The sequence below is a fragment of the Carassius auratus genome, unplaced genomic scaffold (genome assembly GCF_003368295.1).
Source record: "Carassius auratus strain Wakin unplaced genomic scaffold, ASM336829v1 scaf_tig00215723, whole genome shotgun sequence".
NCBI classification, from domain to species: domain Eukaryota; kingdom Metazoa; phylum Chordata; class Actinopteri; order Cypriniformes; family Cyprinidae; genus Carassius; species Carassius auratus.
Window position 1 is genome coordinate 53,068 of NW_020528212.1, and position 17,899 is coordinate 70,966.

Here is a 17,899-nt window from a genome sequence, read left to right on the forward strand (position 1 = left end):
TACGCTGACATATAACGTTACTTTTTTGAAAATATTTTGTCGCTGCGAAACAGGAAACTCGTAAATATTCATGTGTGCTCGCACGTATATTTCAGAACAGCAGCGATGTAAATATTTGCATTGGAAGAGTTAATGAAGATGAGACGTGAATTTGCACCCCTGAGGCAAAGCAAAATGTGGTACATCCCATAGAAGTTGAGTCTCCGAAGCCGCAAAAGGGGTGCGCAAGAAATAAATCCTTGAAAACAAATTAAGATCTCGTATTTTTTTTACTCTTAAACTTTATATTTCGTAATACTAATATGTTTTACATACACTCAAAGTAATGTATCTTAATAGTATTAAAAACAAACTAGAAACGCAAAACTCCTTTGACACATTCGACCCCCGTGTTTTATATTGTTGGTAGCGTCCAACTCACCAGCGTTTCCGCGCGAAAAAGCGGCCCGCGCGTATTTCTCAGCTGCTAGCGACAATTCATAAAGCCCCTCCAGTGAGCGCTGCTTTTGGCACTGTCAGATCTCTATCGCCGATTTTATTTGTTGTTGTTTTAAATTGTGTTTTTAAATAGTCACTTTCTTTGATCAAACTCGAACTTGAAATGCCTACCAGGACCTCATTGTCTTTGCCAGAGGATGTCAAGGAACGGTACGGTGCTGTATTTGCGTTTATGCAACTCTTACGACTGACTGTGTTTCATGGTTTGCGCATTCGCGGGCTTTGTTACACGTTGATCACGTCACATAACAGCCGCTGTTTGATGTGCTGTTTGGAGATGTAAAACATGTTAGGTTTTTAATCTGGTTAGCATTTAGCCGTGCTACAAATGCTGTGAGGTTACCCGCCATCAGCTCGAGCGCGGCTGGTTAAACACGCGGTGGACGGTTGTTTTGATACGAACGGACTCACAGGTGTCAGTCCCACTGCATTTGGCGCCAAATACACATGTGTCCGAGTATATCTCTGCCCGCCTCCTGTCCCACTACTCAATCACAAATCATTAGACTCGTAACCACCGAGTCCTCCTGCGTTTAGTGTAACGTTAGTTGATTGACGACAGGATAATCAAAAGTGATGTTAATAACAAAATAACACCGACTTTGTATGCGTGCGTGTATGTTTACTTGCGTAATCCCATGATAGCGAAAAGGCTGTCAGCTGTAGATAAAACCGTTACGATTCAATGTTAGTCTGTAAAATGTTTATTGCGTGTCGAGTGATTTTGATGTGTGCTTTATAATGTAAATGATGTTTACCTGCATTTTCCCAGGCTGCAGGTGCTGGATGAAGGTGGAGACAGTTTGTCGGATGAGGTGAGGGTTGTTGGTCTTACACGTTCTCTCAGAATTCTGCAAAAATATGCTCTTCATGTATTATAAGTTAATGATTTAACACGTGACATCTGACTTTTTTTTTTGTGCCTCAAACATAATTTTATTACATTACATGAAAAATGCAGATGGTTGCTCTGAGCACAACAAATATCAGATGAAGAGAGTCGTACTGTTTTTATCCACTTTTGACTTTAATATTTGGTATGCCCACCTTGTGCAGTAATAACAGCAGCACGTCATGTCAATATATTTCCTGAGAACTTCAGCACTAATATGATCTCTTGACTTCTGAAGCCAAATGTTTTCCTTTGAATATACAATAGAGCTGTCCAGTTTATTTTCCAACTTGCCCCAAATTTTCTCGATGGGGTTGGAGGTCTGGACTTTGAGGGGCCAGTCCGTCATTTTCAACGTTATAGCAAATTCCTTCCATCGCAGGTTGTTCTGGCAATAGTTCGTTTTATGGGGATTGTAATGGCCAATTCAACAATCAACTTAATCATCTTAAATATGCCAGTTGTTCTAACAAATTTGGTCCGCACTGTTCACCTGGTCCAGCACATATTTATTTTTGATCAGATCTTAAAGGCACAATTTTCTTTTTTTCAATCCAACATCTTTATTGAAAGATAACGAGAAACATGCCTTAGATTTGTGTGGAGTATTGTAAACATTTTGTAAAGTTTCTTAGGCTTTCCTGTAGCTTAAACAGTCAAACAAGGCAATGCTGAGTTAATGGGTTTGATTTCCAAGGAAAGCAAGAACTGATAAAATGTTAACATGTAACTTGATTTAAAGCACCTGCCAAATGCCTGAGTGAGTTTATTCAACATTTTTGTAGCTTGACTGCTCAGTTTTCTTTCCTCATTGTGTAGGAGTGTGTAAAGGAGAAGCTCAGGTTACTGCAGGAGTTCCTGCTCGCTGATACTCAGGACCAGCTCAAAATCCTTGAGGACAAGCTAAAGAGCTCTGAGCTTTCCACTGTGAGTTACGCTGCCCTTTCAGTTCTCCTATTTACAGCAGGTGAGAACTTGTGCTTCAACTTGAGGAGTGTCTCTTCTCTTCAGGAGGTTTACACGTCAGAGGTGAAGGACGTGCTGAAGAAAGCTCTGGGAGTTGTCAAGGAGGATGAAGGAATGAAGAACAGACATTCAAACGGCTTCTCCGAAAATGGGTCTCACAAAGATGAGGGCGAGCAGGGGGGAGCCATGGATACTCAGGAGGATGGAGATGCTATAAAGTCTCCCAGCGCCCCAAAGGGAAGGGGCGGCCGTCGCAGTAAAGCAGACTCTGAGCCCAAGAGTGAGCTTCAAGCTTTTAAGGCTTTCAATTACTCTCTATAGGTTACAACAGCTGCATCTCTACATTTTGTGCTGGATGCAGAATATTTAGTCTTTTATAAATGATGCATTTTATTCCCTCACAGAATCTCCAGCCAGTACCAGGGTCACGCGTAACTCTGGAAAACAGCCAACTATCCTCTCCATGTTCTCCAGAGTGTAAGTCAACAGTTTAAGTGTTGTCCTCTTGTGCATATCTGATGTGAAATGGCAGTTTTGTGCTTGGGCTGTTGAAATCCGATCGCGCTCGTATGTCTTTGGTCACTTTATAAATGGGTGTTGTACCTTCTTTCAATAGCCCAAAACGCAAGTCTGATGAGTTGAATGGAGAAGCCACAAATGGTGAGGCCGAAGTGAAGCCTGAGGAAGATATTACAGAGGAGGTAAGGTTTTGACGGTTAATGCAGTTTTAAGATGAAAATATTTTAATAGTTTTTTTTCTCCACCTATTTAAGATCCATGAAGAGAAACGCCTTAAAACAGAAGATGAAAAGTGAGTTCCACATTAGTCAAATTAAACCAGGTTTTCTCCCAATGTAATGAACCTGTGATAATTAATCCTACCTCTACCTTTTTCAGGCCTGATACTGAGAACACTACTAATGACAAAATCAAGCCTGTGTCCGCAGCAAAGGTGACGCTCATTTCATTCCCCGTTCATGCCGCTGCTTATTTTAATGCACCAAATGAAGCCCATTAATCTGCATTTTAGACCCCTCCACCAAAATGTCCCGACTGCAGGCAGTACCTGGATGATTCAGACCTCAAGTTCTTCCAGGGAGATCCTGATGATGCTGTGAGTTATCCCTTTATGTAGTGTTTGTTTGGATGCCGCCAATCGCTGTCTTTAATTGGGTATATAAAGGAATGGTTCACCCCAAAATTAGAATTTTTCATTTACTCAGTCGTGTCGTCGTTTGTTGTTGAACATGAACATTTTGAGGAACCAAACATGTTGATTACCATTGACTTCCATATTGGGGGAAAGAAAGGCTATGGAAGTCAATGGGGCGGGGCCATCAACTGTTTTATTACCAGCATTCTTCAAAATATCCATGTTCAACACCAAAAACTCATACAGGTTTGGAACAACATGAGTAAATGGCAATTTTCATTTTGTTACTCAAAGTTGAGTAATGCCTTTGCAACACTAATATTGAATGATTTGTCTCTGGTAGTTGGATGAACCGGAGATGTTGACTGATGAGCGTCTATCCCTCTTTGATGCAAATGAAGATGGTTTTGAAAGCTATGAAGATCTGCCCCAGCACAAGATTACGAACTTCAGGTAATGAGGAGAAATGCATCGCTCTGAATGGTATTGGTGTTTTTGTTTTTCTAAATTTTTTGAATGACATTACAATTCTCATTCACAGTGTGTATGATAAGCGTGGACACCTGTGTCCATTTGACTCTGGTCTCATTGAGAAAAATGTGGAGCTGTACTTTAGTTGTTCCGTAAAGCCCATCTACGATGACAACCCATGCATGGATGGTATGTCCCAAGTTTACTTACAGTGAACACAAGCCATTTTAAGGTTAAGTGCAGATTAAATTGTTTGCAATTATTCTCTTTAGGTGGGGTTCCTGCCAAAAAGCTTGGTCCCATCAATGCTTGGTGGATCACTGGTTTTGATGGTGGGGAGAAGGCTTTAATTGGCTTTACCACAGGTCAGTATTTTCTGAAGGAATCGGTCTCATCCTAGTCAGATTAGTCCATGCACATGAGATCCAACCAGTTTTATTTCTTCTCCACAGCATTTGCTGACTACATCCTAATGGACCCCAGTGAGGAGTACTCTCCCATTTTTGCTCTGATGCAGGAGAAGATCTACATGAGCAAGATTGTGGTTGAATTTCTTCAGAAGAACCAAGATGCCACATATGAGGATCTGCTAAACAAAATTGAGGTGTGCTGTCTTAGTGTGTGTGTGTGTGTGTGTGTGGTCCCATTGGTAGCAGTGCTGACCTGTTCCTTCATGTCTTTAGACTACTGTTCCACCTGCTGGGCTTAACTTCAACCGCTTCACAGAGGACACACTTCTGCGACATGCCCAGTTTGTGGTGGAGCAGATGGAGAGTTATGATGAGGCTGGAGACTCGGACGAGCAGCCCATCATCGTCACTCCCTGTATGAGAGACTTGATCAAGCTGGCTGGTGTTACCTTGGGCAAGAGGTGAGTTTCCTAGTGAAACTTCTGGATGTTATTTATCAGCCTTGAGTGACGATATAATGGGGACGACTTATAATTAAAAGAACAGTGTGCCTAGAAAGTCTATGCTCTTAAAGGATTTTTTTTAATTGCCTGGAACATTTAATATAGTCCTTAGAGTAATTCCACTAAAAGTTTGCAGATGTGTGCAGCTTTAATGATGGGGGTTTCTGTTCTTGGATGATATGCAAAGCTCCTGCTAATGGTTTAATATTCTCCATGTACCTGGATATCCAGTGCTAATGAAACTTAGGTAAATTGGCTTTTTTCCAAAAGTCTGAATGTAAAGGTTGTGTTTTTTTTTTTTTTTTTTTTTTTTTTCTCACCCATATCAAGTTCTATGTATTTTTTTGTTTACTGTTAAGTTATGTTACCATAGATGTTGACCTACTCAGCTCGTATGATATACATTTTTTGTGCAGGTCATAGTGTCTTAAATTTGTGCTTAAAACATTTCTAGACATCCCGAGAAGTTTTAAACATTTGAACATCAGTGCTACATGCCAAAAAGCACTATGGGGAAACTTCAACACCCATAATGCACTGGGTGTTGAAGTTTACCTTTTAGTAAAGTGGATAAATGTTTGAATAGTTTTCTTTTGACGTGTAAACCATTTCTTAAAGCTATGGTAGAATCGTTCTTTGGTTTGTTGTGATGTTAAGGTTCACTCGTGCTTGTTGCATGATCTCCTCATGTTTCTAATTATCCTCTAACCTTTCCAAACGCAGCAGGCAGCTGTACTGGTATGTAAAGCCTGATGTTTCTGCAGAGTGTGTGGCTTGGTTTATTTTTCCCCATACGCTCAACTGCAGTAGCCTGTGTTGGTGGTAAACTACTTCACTAGCTGAAAGGGGTGGGTGATGAGAGCAAGAACATTTTTCCATAGCTTTTTTTTTCCCTCTTCCTCCCTGATTTGCATGGTGCTGCATAACAGATGTTAGTTTGGGCTCCCATTGTTTGAATTTACAAGTTGCCCATTTAGGAAAAACTAAGCCTCTGAAAGAACTGAATGTCCTTGTTCTGTAAAGCATGGAGCCGATCTGCTCTGATGATCTTTAAAACCAACTTTAAAGTGAGAAATTTGACAGACTGTCAATCTGTTCATTGTCCTGTGACATCCATATATATTTCAAGCATGGCTCCATTTTTCATTGGCTGTTAGTGGTCTCTGTGTTTCTAAATGGTGTATTTGCAGCCCATTACATTTATTTTGTTTTTCAGGAGAGCAGCCCGAAGACAAGCCATCCGTCATCCCACCAAGATTGAAAAGGACAGCAAGGGCCCAACTAAAGCCACCACCACTAAACTAGTCTATCTAATCTTTGACACATTTTTCTCTGATCAGATTGACCAGAACAATAAAGATGGTGGTGTGAAGAGACACCGTTGTGGCGTCTGTGAGGTCGGTTGGGCAAAAATGTCCTTTTATTGCTACCAAAACTATGCCTGCAATGTCAATGTGACCCAGACGGGCATATCTTTTATTTTTCAGGTGTGTCAAGCACCGGATTGTGGCAAGTGTTCAGCCTGTAAGGATATGATCAAATTTGGAGGCAGTGGCAGAAGTAAACAGGCCTGTCAGAAGAGGAGGTATGCTAACTCTGGGCAGTCGTCTGTCTTGCGTAATCATTTTGCTTGGCAAAAATTTAGTATTGTTTCCATGTGTTGTGAAATGAGACTAAATGTCAGAGCTGGTTTCTGAATTGAGACCAACATGACTGTTTGTTTTGGATCGTTTCCTCACTCCAATCCTTGTTTTGGCCTTTTTTTTTTTATCTCTCTCTCTCTCTCTCTCTCTCTCTCTCTCTCCCTCCCTCCCTCCCTCCATTTCGGTGATCCTCAAATCTGGCTCGCGAGATCCACTTTCCTGTGAAGTTTAGCTCTAACCCTAATCAAACGCATGAGTTTGCTAATCAGTGTCTTCAGGATCATTAGAAAATCACAGGCAGGTGTGTTTAATTGGTTTCCGAGCTAAACTCTGCAGGAAACTGGATCTCGCTAGCCAGATTTGAGGATCACTGGTCTATTTAAAGAATTCTATTCCAAGTGCACCACACGGTGTTGTGAACATGATTTAAATGTTAAACAAATCTTATAAAACATATCTTATACAGGTTCATGCGTTCAAAAAAAAACCTCAAATGTCAATGCAGTTCAATGACTTAAGGTGTAACACCATTAGGTGTAACACGTGCGCCGACATGCCGTGAGATCATTTCTCTTTTACTCTTATCATTGGTATTGTCTGTCTAATTTGAACATTTAGTAATACTTCTATTCAAAATTCCGCAATTCCTCAATTTCTAATATAAAATAATGGAAAAACTTAATTCTAAGTGATGTCTGTTCTTACAGGACAGATGCTGCAAGAATTTATACTTTGATTTTGCTTTAGCAACATATCAGCTCAGGAAGGAGTAAACAAAAAAAATAAGAACTGTCATTTTAATTTCTGTGTATCAAGGTTTTTTTTTTTTTTTTTTTTTTTGGTGTCTAAAAGGCTGTTTAAATCAGTAGTTTCAATCTGCCTGTACTGTTGCTTTTGTAATTACTCTTGTCTTTTGTTTCATATCTGTGCTCAGTGCTGTGACTAATGCTAATAAAGCACAGTATCTTCTAGTCAGTGTGCTGCCCCCTGTCATACAGTAGGAGAACAGCTAAACCCTTTTTGAGAAACACTATTTACACTCAGTTTGTGTTCTCCAGCTCAATGACCTTTTAATTTTTGTTTGCCGGAATAAAGCTAAATCCATCCTAATGTCCCCTGTCCAGATGTCCCAACCTGGCAGTGAAAGAAGCGGAGGATGATGAGAATATGGAAGAGGAAGAAGTGTTGCCAGTTAAGGAGACAAAGAAAATGTCTCAGGCAAAGAAGAAAAAACAGACAAAGAATAAGATCACCTGGGTGGGCGAGCCCATCAAGGTATGTGATCTGTCATACAAAAACAAACTGGATGTGCATTTCCTGGACTTGAAGTATTGATGTTGTCTTTTCAGACTGATGGAAGGAAGGAGTACTACATGAAAGTGTGTGTGGAGAATGAGATAGTGGAGGTGGGAGACTGTGTGTCTGTCAGCCCTGCTGACCCGTCACATCCCCTCTACTTGGCCAGGTAACTTTTATCAAAGCAAATCTGGGTTCTTGGCACCATATTGCCTTAAATTAAGCCAAAGTCTTGCCTGTGATTCTAGGATCACAGCGTTATGGGAGGATGGTGAGAAGATGTTTCATGCGCACTGGTTTTGCCGTGGTACTGATACGGTTCTTGGGGAGTCATCGGACCCTCTTGAGCTCTTCCTTGTGGATGAGTGTGAAGATATGCAGCTGAGTTTCGTCCAAGGCAAGGTCAACGTCCTCTACAAGGCTCCATCTGAAAACTGGTTCATGGAGGTACAGATGCTGAAGTCTGCTCTACATTTATCCATAGCAAACTGGACTGGAGGTATTTAATAATTGTATGTTTTCAGGGTGGAATGGATGATGACATTAAAGTGATTGAAGATGATGGCAAAAGCTTCTTCTATCAGCTCTTGTATGATGGCGATTGTGCTCGCTTCGAGTCTCCTCCTAAGGTCATACCGTCAGAGGACCACAAGTATAAGTGAGCGCCCCTTTAAGACCTTGTCTTTCTGACAGATCTGTTTTTCGGTGCATGCATTTATACATGTTTCATGGCAGGTTCTGTGCCAGCTGCGTAAGGAATAAGGAACGAGATGTTCAGGAAGTGCCTAGTGTCTGTGAACCCCTGGAGGATGAGGAGAGCGACTCTAAAGTCTTCTATGGTTTGGCGACCCTGAAGGGAGAGCAGTACAGAGTAGGGGACAGTGTCTATCTTCCCCCAGAGGCCTTTAATTTTGGGTAATCTTTTATTATAATTTAATGTTAGAAGGGAGACCGCTGCAGCTACCAGGCGTTTGCACATCAATATAGCATAATTGGTTACCCTGTACAATTATATGGTTCATAAAACACAATCTAATAGGTGGAAAATGTTTAAGTTTTTAGTTTCCGGTCAGCGCTGTATCCCTTCTAGCTGCAACCATATTGAGATTGAAAGTGGTTTTATTAAAGCTGCATTGTTTTTTAGGGTAAAGGCTGCAAGCCCAGTGAAGCGTTCTCACAGGAAGGATGATGTTGATGAAGATCTGTACCCAGAATACTATAGGAAGTCCTCCGACTACATTAAGGGCTCAAACCTAGACGCACCACAGCCCTTCCGTATTGGGCGCATCAAAGAAATCTATTGCAACAGACGCTGTGATGGAAAGCCAGACAGAACGGAGATCAAACTGCGTGTCTATAAATTGTACAGGTGACTAATTTTCTTCCTCTTAAGCAGCTTACTTGACTAACATCAGTTTCCTGAAGTACAACCTTTAGCATGAAGTTTCCACTAAGGCTGTATATAAAAGTGTTGTCAAAAGACCCACTACTCCAGTACCAAGTCAGTACTAAATAAATAGAAATGTGACTGGACCAGTACCGGTGGTACAGAGGACCCGGTCAAACTGGTTCTAGATGCATGCAGCGCTATGATTTCCATGAGGCAGAAAACACCAGACGAAATCTCAATCCAATCGTGAAAATGAAACCTAGATTTCAATATGGACAGTCACTGAATTTGTCAAAGTTAGCATAAATTAATCCAATCAAATCTCCGTATGGACCAGTATCTGTAAATATTAAGCCGCAAAAGTTGGTTGAAATATGAATCGTGCATGTTCTGCAGTGAATGAATGGCAGAGATGTGAGGGTTTGTTTACTGCATAGACTGAAGCGCGTGACGCATGCAGTAATTTCAGCATCTGCCGTTTCAATGAGGACCTAAACATCACCAGAACTGTTCCGAGTCACGTCAAGCATTTTACAGTTTCATTTGAATAAAACCAGTGTCAATTTAAAGGTTTTCACGGTAACCTGTCAAAATAAGCTTTTTTTTTTTTTCTTTTTTTACATAAAGGCATTGTGCTAGAACTAGAACCATTTAGTAGAATGTGATGCTGCTACTACTGTTGAAACAATTAATAATTTTTAAAAATCACACTTTCTTCCATGTTTTAATTTTAATAGCAAATTCCATTTTTCATAATTATATTACTTGTAAAACTTGAAACACTATTGTAAATAAGTGTAAAGAATGACATTGGTTATATTTTTAGTAATAAAACTTAGCATATTAATAATAGAACTGTGGATTTTCACTGGTATTGGTTCTGAATACTGAAATTTTGGTACAGTGACAACACTATATAAACCTTACCTGAGTTTTTCTCATGATGACCATTGCTTTTTAGGCCTGAAAACACTTATAAAGGACCAAAAGGTGCCTACCATTCTGACATAAACCAGCTCTACTGGAGTGATGAAGAGGTGACTGTAAATATGGCAGAAGTGCTGGGCCGCTGTCAAGTAGAGTATGCAGAGGACCTGGTAGAAAGCATCCAGGACTATTCGAGCAGAGGACCTGATCGCTTTTATTTCCTAGAGGTGAGGATGAGGGATGGGTGTTACAGAGCAAAAATGGTGGTGTTGAGCCATTGTGCACCTATTTTTCTTCCCAGCTGTCCTGGAAAACTTTCAGTAAAGCATTAGTATGTTTGTTTGTTTTCTTTAGGCATACAATGCCAGGACTAAGAGCTTTGAGGATCCTCCCAATCATGCCCGATCAGCAGTGCATAAGGGCAAAGGGAAAGGAAAGGGGAAAGGTAACCATTAGTTTTATGCAAACTTGCACGCTGTACACTAGCGTTTCCCAAAAGTGTCTCATCCACACAGAAACATCACACAACTTTAACTTTCTGTGCATTCAAAAAGCCTAAAAATAAAAGCTCACTACAGATGATACACACAGAACAGATTTTCACACAGATACTCACAGATGTTTTCATGCAGGGTTTCTGACAGCAAATTTTATTTACGAAAAGCACTCCATTCACAGACTCTTCCAGTTCGCACACACTCATGATTGTATGTCTGGTCTATAACGCAGCTGCCCTTATGTTTTGCTGCATAACGATCGAGAGTCAAATTGCTTTCATCTTTGCAACACTGCGATATGAAGTGTACAAAGTAACACACATGTAGCAATAGGGCTGGGTATTGTTCAAAATCTTTCGATCCGGTGCCAATTTCGATACCGGTTCCTAACGATACTTTTTTCGATACCATATATTTTAAAATCCATTTCAACATCAGCACAAATACCTTAAACACACAACTTTTATTTTTCACCTTAATTAAAACAAATTCTGGTAACACTTCACACTCAGGATAACATTAATAATACAACTGGTTGTGCTTTTTGGATAGGGGTGCACCATTCAGGGGCGGACTGGGACCAAAAAGTTGCCCTGGACTTTCTGGCCCTCAGCAGCCCACCACATCATAACGCAAACACCCCTGTTTTGATGTCATTAATTTAATATTGAAGTATACAGTTTGGTGATTTTAACCAATAGGGCAACTGATCCTTAAAAAGTTCATTTAGCGACTCCTAGTGAGGGATACATGCTCATCAAGACACAAACATTCTTCTAGAACTCACACTTTGCATACAGTTAGCAGATCCGTATGAATCATGCATGAAATAGAAGTTTATAAACTCAAACGATAGCTTTATGTGCTTTACAGATGAACTTGAAGTCTTTATTCATTCAAGATGTTTAATAATAGATAATCTTTGGCTCGGTAATAAAAGTTCATGATCCAATTAGTGAACCGATTATTCTTTTGAGTCAATCTTTTAAAATAATCATTTATTTTGTTTAACGAAACCAGTGTTTCATAAACTTGCAGAAAGCACGCGCTGTGAGCAGCATTTCAGACAATGCGCGTACAGAGAATGAATTCATCTTTCGCGTATCGTAACTTCTGAATGAACACACAATTATATCAAAATAATTGTCTCTGCAAGTATTCTCGTAAACACAGTCGGTTATGTTTTAAGTGAACGTATTCAGTGGCCTGCTGCTTAGAGAAATTCGCTGTACCGGATAAATCTGTCTCTGTTTTTTTAGACGACGTGAAAGGGGGCGTGTTTCAAGATACGCATCAAGTAGACCAAACTAAACAGGGAGGGAGGGCAAAACACTCATCCAAACAGATGCTTCATTAACACCGGCTTTGGTTGCAATACTCTTATCGCATATGTTGTACTTTGCTGACTCGGCATCCACGTTTATAAAGTGTAGCCTGTAACGTTTTTAGAAAAAACAACTACAGTTGTGTTGTGTGACTGTGAGTATCTTCAGAAATCCTCCCCGTCACGTGGTGGTGGACAGCCGATCACGGCGAATTTGGGTCCTTACATGCATGTATGCTACAAGCTCCACAGACACAGCCGCTCAGCAAAAAAAAAAAAAAAAACGGCCGCTTGGCTTTTGGAACCGAAATTTGGCACCGTAAGAAATTCTTTTTCGATACTCATAGTATTGAAATTTTTCATTTGATACCATAAAGGTATCGAAGTTCGGTACCCAGCCCCATGTAGCAATAGTGTAACAATAGCACTTAACATGCACAATACCAGTATAAACACAGATGTCTATTGTTATAATATGCGTCACATGACTTAACTCAAGTCATCATAGTCCACACTACAACGCGAAAAGTGTTTTCAAATTTATCCTCTTTGGAGAGCATTTTCAAAGCTCAGTTTTCCTTGATTTATAAACTCACTCAGTGTGGATGGAAGACCAAAATGGGGAGAGAAATGCGTTTTCAAATGAAAACGTATTTGTGTCGTCATGGCCTTATTCTGTGTAGTTGTTTTTATTTTTTTTATTTTTTTTGGGGTAGTTCTCTGTTCGGTTTCTTTGGTTTTAAATTGCCCATCATGAATGCAGTATTTAAAAATCATGACAAAAGCTAAAATATATATATATATTTTTTTTTTTCTCTTCTCTCTGCAGGTAAAGGGAAGGGTAAAGCAGCCTCACAGGAATCGCAGGATCAGGTGCCACAAGAGACGACAGTCCCCAAACTGCGCACACTAGATGTGTTCTCTGGCTGTGGTGGACTGTCTGAGGGTTTCCATCAAGCAGGTTGGCCTTCTATTCAAACCGGTTTTTGGAAATGTTTTGTTGCAGGGGGTTTCAGTTAAAGTTTCCTTCCCAGTGATGTACTTTGTAAAAGTATTCTTAACGGTCAAAATGGTAATAAAAAAAAAACTTTACAAATTTAATCAGCTGTAATTTTAAAGACTTGAGAAATACGGTGTCTGTTTTAATAGATACTAGGTAAAATGCAAAAATGATCCAATGCTTTTAAAATGTGGTTTAAACGTGGTTTATTTGGAGTCCTATATGATAGGAAAAACGGCTGTCTCAATCTGTAACTTCAGTGCTTTACATCAATAGCACACACGGAGCAGAAAAGGCTTGAATGGATACAGAAACCATGTTCTTGAGCACCCTGTTGTTTTATACATTTCCCAAACAACAGGTATCTCTGAGACAAATTGGGCCATAGAGATGTGGGATCCTGCTGCTCAGGCATTCAGGTTGAACAACCCAGGCACCACAGTATTCACAGAGGACTGTAACGTCCTGTTGAAGCTAGTAATGTCTGGAGAAAAGACTAACTCTCTCGGACAGAAGCTGCCACAGAAGGGGGATGTGGAGATGCTCTGCGGTGGGCCGCCCTGCCAAGGCTTCAGTGGAATGAACCGCTTTAACTCGCGCACATACTCCAAGTTCAAGAACTCCTTGGTTGTCTCATATCTGAGGTTAGCAGAATGAGTCTTGCTGTGAAAATAAGGTGGTCCTGCCTGTTTGGTGATATGCTGCTGGATGCGTTTACCATTGTACCATTTCCTTTCAGTTACTGTGACTACTACAGACCCAAGTTCTTCCTGCTGGAGAACGTGAGGAACTTTGTGTCATTCAAGCGCTCCATGGTCCTGAAGCTCACACTGCGCTGTCTTGTTCGCATGGGCTACCAGTGCACCTTTGGTGTGCTACAGGCAAGTTAGACTTCAGTAATGAAGTGGTTATGTGGTCACACGGGTGCTCTCTCGCCACAAAGGACGAAGTGTAATATTTTCCCCCACTTTTTAATAATTTAATAATCTGTTTTAATGTGTTTTTTTGTAGGCAGGGCAGTATGGGGTGGCCCAGACCAGACGTAGGGCGATCATCCTGGCTGCAGCCCCGGGTGAAAAGCTGCCCCGCTTCCCTGAACCCCTGCATGTGTTTGCCCCACGTGCTTGTTCTCTTAGTGTGGTGGTTGATGAGAAGAGATATGTCAGCAATGTCACTCGGTAAGCATTTGTTGTTACCTCAGTTGTGTTTCACCTTAAACAGATTCTGTTTTCTGCTCTGATCTTATCACAACACCTTTTTTTTTTTTTTTTTTTTTTTTTGGTCCAGTGGAAACGGAGGCATTTATCGCACAATCACAGTGCGGGACACGATGTCTGACCTCCCAGAGATCCGTAACGGAGCTGCAGCTCTGGAAATCTCCTACAACGGCGAGCCACAGTCCTGGTTCCAGAGGCACATTCGTGGCTCTCAGTACCAGCCCATCCTCAGGGACCACATCTGTAAGGTCAGTTTCTCAATCTTGATGGTGTTTTAACCTTTGGAACAGTTATGTGACTCATCAGTGGCTTTAAAGCCAGTGTTGTTTTAACACTTGTCTTGCAGAGTGTTTTTTCTGTAAGAAACTTCCTGTGAGACCTACAGGAAGTTAGCTGGCACGATAAAACTCTTGTCTAACCCCTAATGTCATTTAAAGAGTTGGTTGACAACACTGGTGTCAAAAATATTCACATTCATTACTCAAGTAGAAGTATAGATAGTAGGGTTTAAAAAGACTTTTGTAGAAGCCGAAGTATCAACTCAGAATTTTTACTCAAGTAAAAGTACTGGTTTCAAAACTAAAAGTGTAAAAGTAATGTAAGAAAAGAAAAATGCCATTAAGAACAAAAGCTTAGGGTGTGCCACAGGGGCCTATTGTGCTCTACCCCACCACCTAAAAAAAAAAAACATTTTTCTAAAGGCCATAATGACTAATATTATATTAAAATGTTCATGTTGAAAAATGTGTGATGCCTTAAATTAGGGCCGACAGGACCTGAGCCCGACAGATTTCGGCCCGAGCCTGACAAGTACATTTTGAAGTACAACTTTTTAAAAGCCTGAACCTGTTTACAGCCCGACATTTAAATGTGTGCACAAACCACTCTTTTGGCTTTTGTCAAGAATTAATTAATTATACATGTTTTAACTGTTCATGACTAACGTAGACTACACCACTTGGAAGTTGGAATAGCCTAAAGAAATAACATAAGTCCTCCGTAACATCTCAGCAATCTAAATAGGTATAGGCTCATTTAGCCTATAAATAGGCCAACGCACCAATAAAACACTTCTTTCTTAACAAATTAAATTAAGATGGGTATTTGGCAATAACGAAACAGCTGACATAAAAGAATAATGGCAACATTAGCCTACTCGGTCTACATTATGCATTTAAGACAATTAATATTTTATAATTAAAACCATTACTCACCAAGATTAGGCTAGGCCTACATGTTTTTGTGGAGGAAAATGATTGAATCCACTGTAGAATTGCTTCAGCACGTTCCTGTGCTCTCTGATGGAGCATCCAACAATCTAACCCACTGGATCAAAACTTTTCCACACATCAGACTTTGCTTTAGATGCTGGTGCAACCAATACATAGTCACCATAGTCAAGCTTCCGTTTCACCTTCTCAGCGTACATTTTCGCATTTCTTTCTTGCCCTATTTGAAACCCATCACATGACCGCTAATTTACCAAACCAGAGCGCAAGCCCGAGCCAGTATAAAATTATATAAATTAACCCCTAACCCATCGGGAAAGTTCTTCAGCTCTAGTAATGAGTGACAAAGTTTGTATAGCTTACTCATCACAACATTGTCAATCGCAAACGCTCTCTCTACTGAACTACCTACAGTAGCTTAATTTGCAGAGGAAGAAGAGAAAGCACCCATTTATTAAATTAGCCAGTAGTGAGAAATAACTTAAGAAATATTTTTAATAAACCAACCCAACTCTGGCTATGTCCTTGCTGGAGTGTGATTTGTCATGTGCAGGTGCAATGGATCCCATATAAACCAATAGGGTGTTGGAATGGTATATGCTTATACTTCTCATCCCACCACAATCAAATTCACTCCATCCGGATGGTGCGATTTTTATTTGTAAAAGTCTTAAATCGCAGTAATGAACGGATTTCTTTAAATGTAATGAGTAGAAATTACAGATAATTGCGTGAAAATGTAAGGAATATAGATTCCAGATTCCAAAGTCTAGATACCCAAACTTTCTACTTAAGGTAACGAAGTATTTGTACTTCGTTACTTGACACCTCTGGATGACAAGTATGTTTGTCTTCTGAATGTCAAGTGAAGTCTTGTGAGGAGAAAAAGCACTTCAAACAAACCACGAGTATCAGTTTTTAAATGGTTTGTTTTGTGTTGTAGGACATGAGTGCCCTGGTAGCAGCCCGCATGCGCCACATTCCTCTGGCTCCTGGCTCTGACTGGAGGGATCTGCCCAATATTGAGGTGCGGTTACGGGATGGCACCATGACAAAAAAGCTTCGCTACACCCACTCCGACAAAAAGAATGGCCGCAGTGGCACTGGTGCCCTGAGAGGAGTGTGTTCCTGTGCTGAGGGTTAGTCCTCCTTTTATTTAATATAGAAGTTTTTAAATCGAAATCCTGACTTACCAGTTGTTGTCCCTGCACTAGGAAAACCGTGTGACCCTGCAGACCGGCAGTTCAACACACTGATTCCCTGGTGTCTGCCTCACACGGGTAATCGCCACAATCATTGGGCTGGTCTGTACGGCCGTCTGGAATGGGACGGGTTCTTCAGCACCACAGTTACCAATCCTGAGCCTATGGGCAAGCAGGTATTGCAAACATGCCATATGCTAACAAGTCACAATGATTTGGAACAACCGTAATTGGTGTAAAAGTCGTCCCCTCTTGTGATTTATACTGGTAACTGTGTTTACAGGGACGTGTCCTCCACCCCGAGCAGCACCGTGTGGTGAGTGTCAGGGAATGTGCACGCTCCCAGGGATTCCCAGACACATACCGCTTTTTTGGTAACGTCTTGGACAAACACCGACAGGTATGACGTCTGTGCTAAAATGGGTAGTTTCTTTATTTTTGGTGGGGGTGGAAAGTATCACTAATCCATGACATTGTGTTTCTCAGGTTGGTAATGCTGTGCCTCCACCCCTCTCCAAAGCCATCGGCCTGGAAATCAAGAAGTGTGTGCAAGGAAAGATGAAGGAGAATGCTACAGGTGACTTTATTTTAAATTTATCAAGTATTTTTGGTCTCTTCATCAGAATGAAGTTTAATCTCTTGTTCAACTTCTTCCCCAGAGCCTGTGAAGCAGGAGAAGATGGAGGTTTGCAACTAAAGCCGTCTTCATTAAACCGCCGCACATTTACATTGTGTTTGTGAGCATCTTGATGCATCGGCCCGTTAAACTCATTCCATTTCTCCATAAGCCGGTCTGGAGCTGACCACTCTAGTGGCATTTCAATGGACAGTCTGTGCAGTGTGCCATCATGTGATGTTTTATCAATTTTTAAATGTGATTTTAACAGTGTATTTGCAATTATCCACTCTGAGACAGTGGTATTAAGTTCTGTGTAGTTTTTATATGTTGTAATATTTCAAATAAAGCTCTTATTCAATGGTTTCAAATTATTTGTACTTTTCTTGGCATGATCTCAATTACTGCATTGTGAGCTCACTCCATACTCTGTAATAAGGAAGTTACACTTGCAAAAGCACCCTAACAGACAAGTAGGTCAGAGGATAATGTGAAATTTTTATATATTTTTTTTAATCTTTTTTTCCAGTTAAATATCTTCTGCCTGTAGAAAAAGTTAATTGGCGTGTCCTTTAACTGGCAATTGCCACTATCTTATTTCTCCTGATTACAAAGCGGTTACATATGACCATATTTTTGTCGAATACATTGAAAACAGTCTTTTA

General features: G+C 40.5%; 1 protein-coding gene across 2 annotated transcripts; it reads left to right on the forward strand.

The window, feature by feature from the left end:
- Positions 1 to 435: 435 nt before the first annotated feature.
- On the forward strand, positions 436 to 17,605 carry LOC113095424 (DNA (cytosine-5)-methyltransferase 1-like). Of its 2 annotated transcripts, XM_026260948.1 has the most exons (35): positions 436 to 648; positions 1,271 to 1,313; positions 2,210 to 2,317; positions 2,402 to 2,636; positions 2,761 to 2,833; positions 2,973 to 3,057; positions 3,130 to 3,167; positions 3,254 to 3,308; positions 3,387 to 3,470; positions 3,853 to 3,962; positions 4,051 to 4,169; positions 4,253 to 4,345; positions 4,433 to 4,584; positions 4,664 to 4,851; positions 5,617 to 5,631; positions 6,110 to 6,290; positions 6,381 to 6,478; positions 7,661 to 7,811; positions 7,886 to 8,001; positions 8,081 to 8,279; positions 8,357 to 8,490; positions 8,568 to 8,747; positions 8,977 to 9,201; positions 10,184 to 10,376; positions 10,504 to 10,594; positions 12,800 to 12,931; positions 13,332 to 13,614; positions 13,710 to 13,851; positions 13,982 to 14,148; positions 14,258 to 14,435; positions 16,360 to 16,555; positions 16,631 to 16,794; positions 16,902 to 17,018; positions 17,105 to 17,195; positions 17,278 to 17,605. In XM_026260948.1, exons 1-35 carry the CDS (start codon positions 602 to 604, stop codon positions 17,313 to 17,315), a joined length of 4,521 nt encoding a protein of 1,506 aa, XP_026116733.1. In that variant the 5' UTR covers positions 436 to 601; the 3' UTR covers positions 17,316 to 17,605. The 2 variants fall into 2 exon arrangements, with proteins under 2 accessions (XP_026116733.1, XP_026116734.1); XM_026260949.1 differs by lacking the exon at positions 5,617 to 5,631 and having other exon boundaries at positions 437 to 648.
- The last annotated feature ends 294 nt before the right edge of the window (positions 17,606 to 17,899 follow it).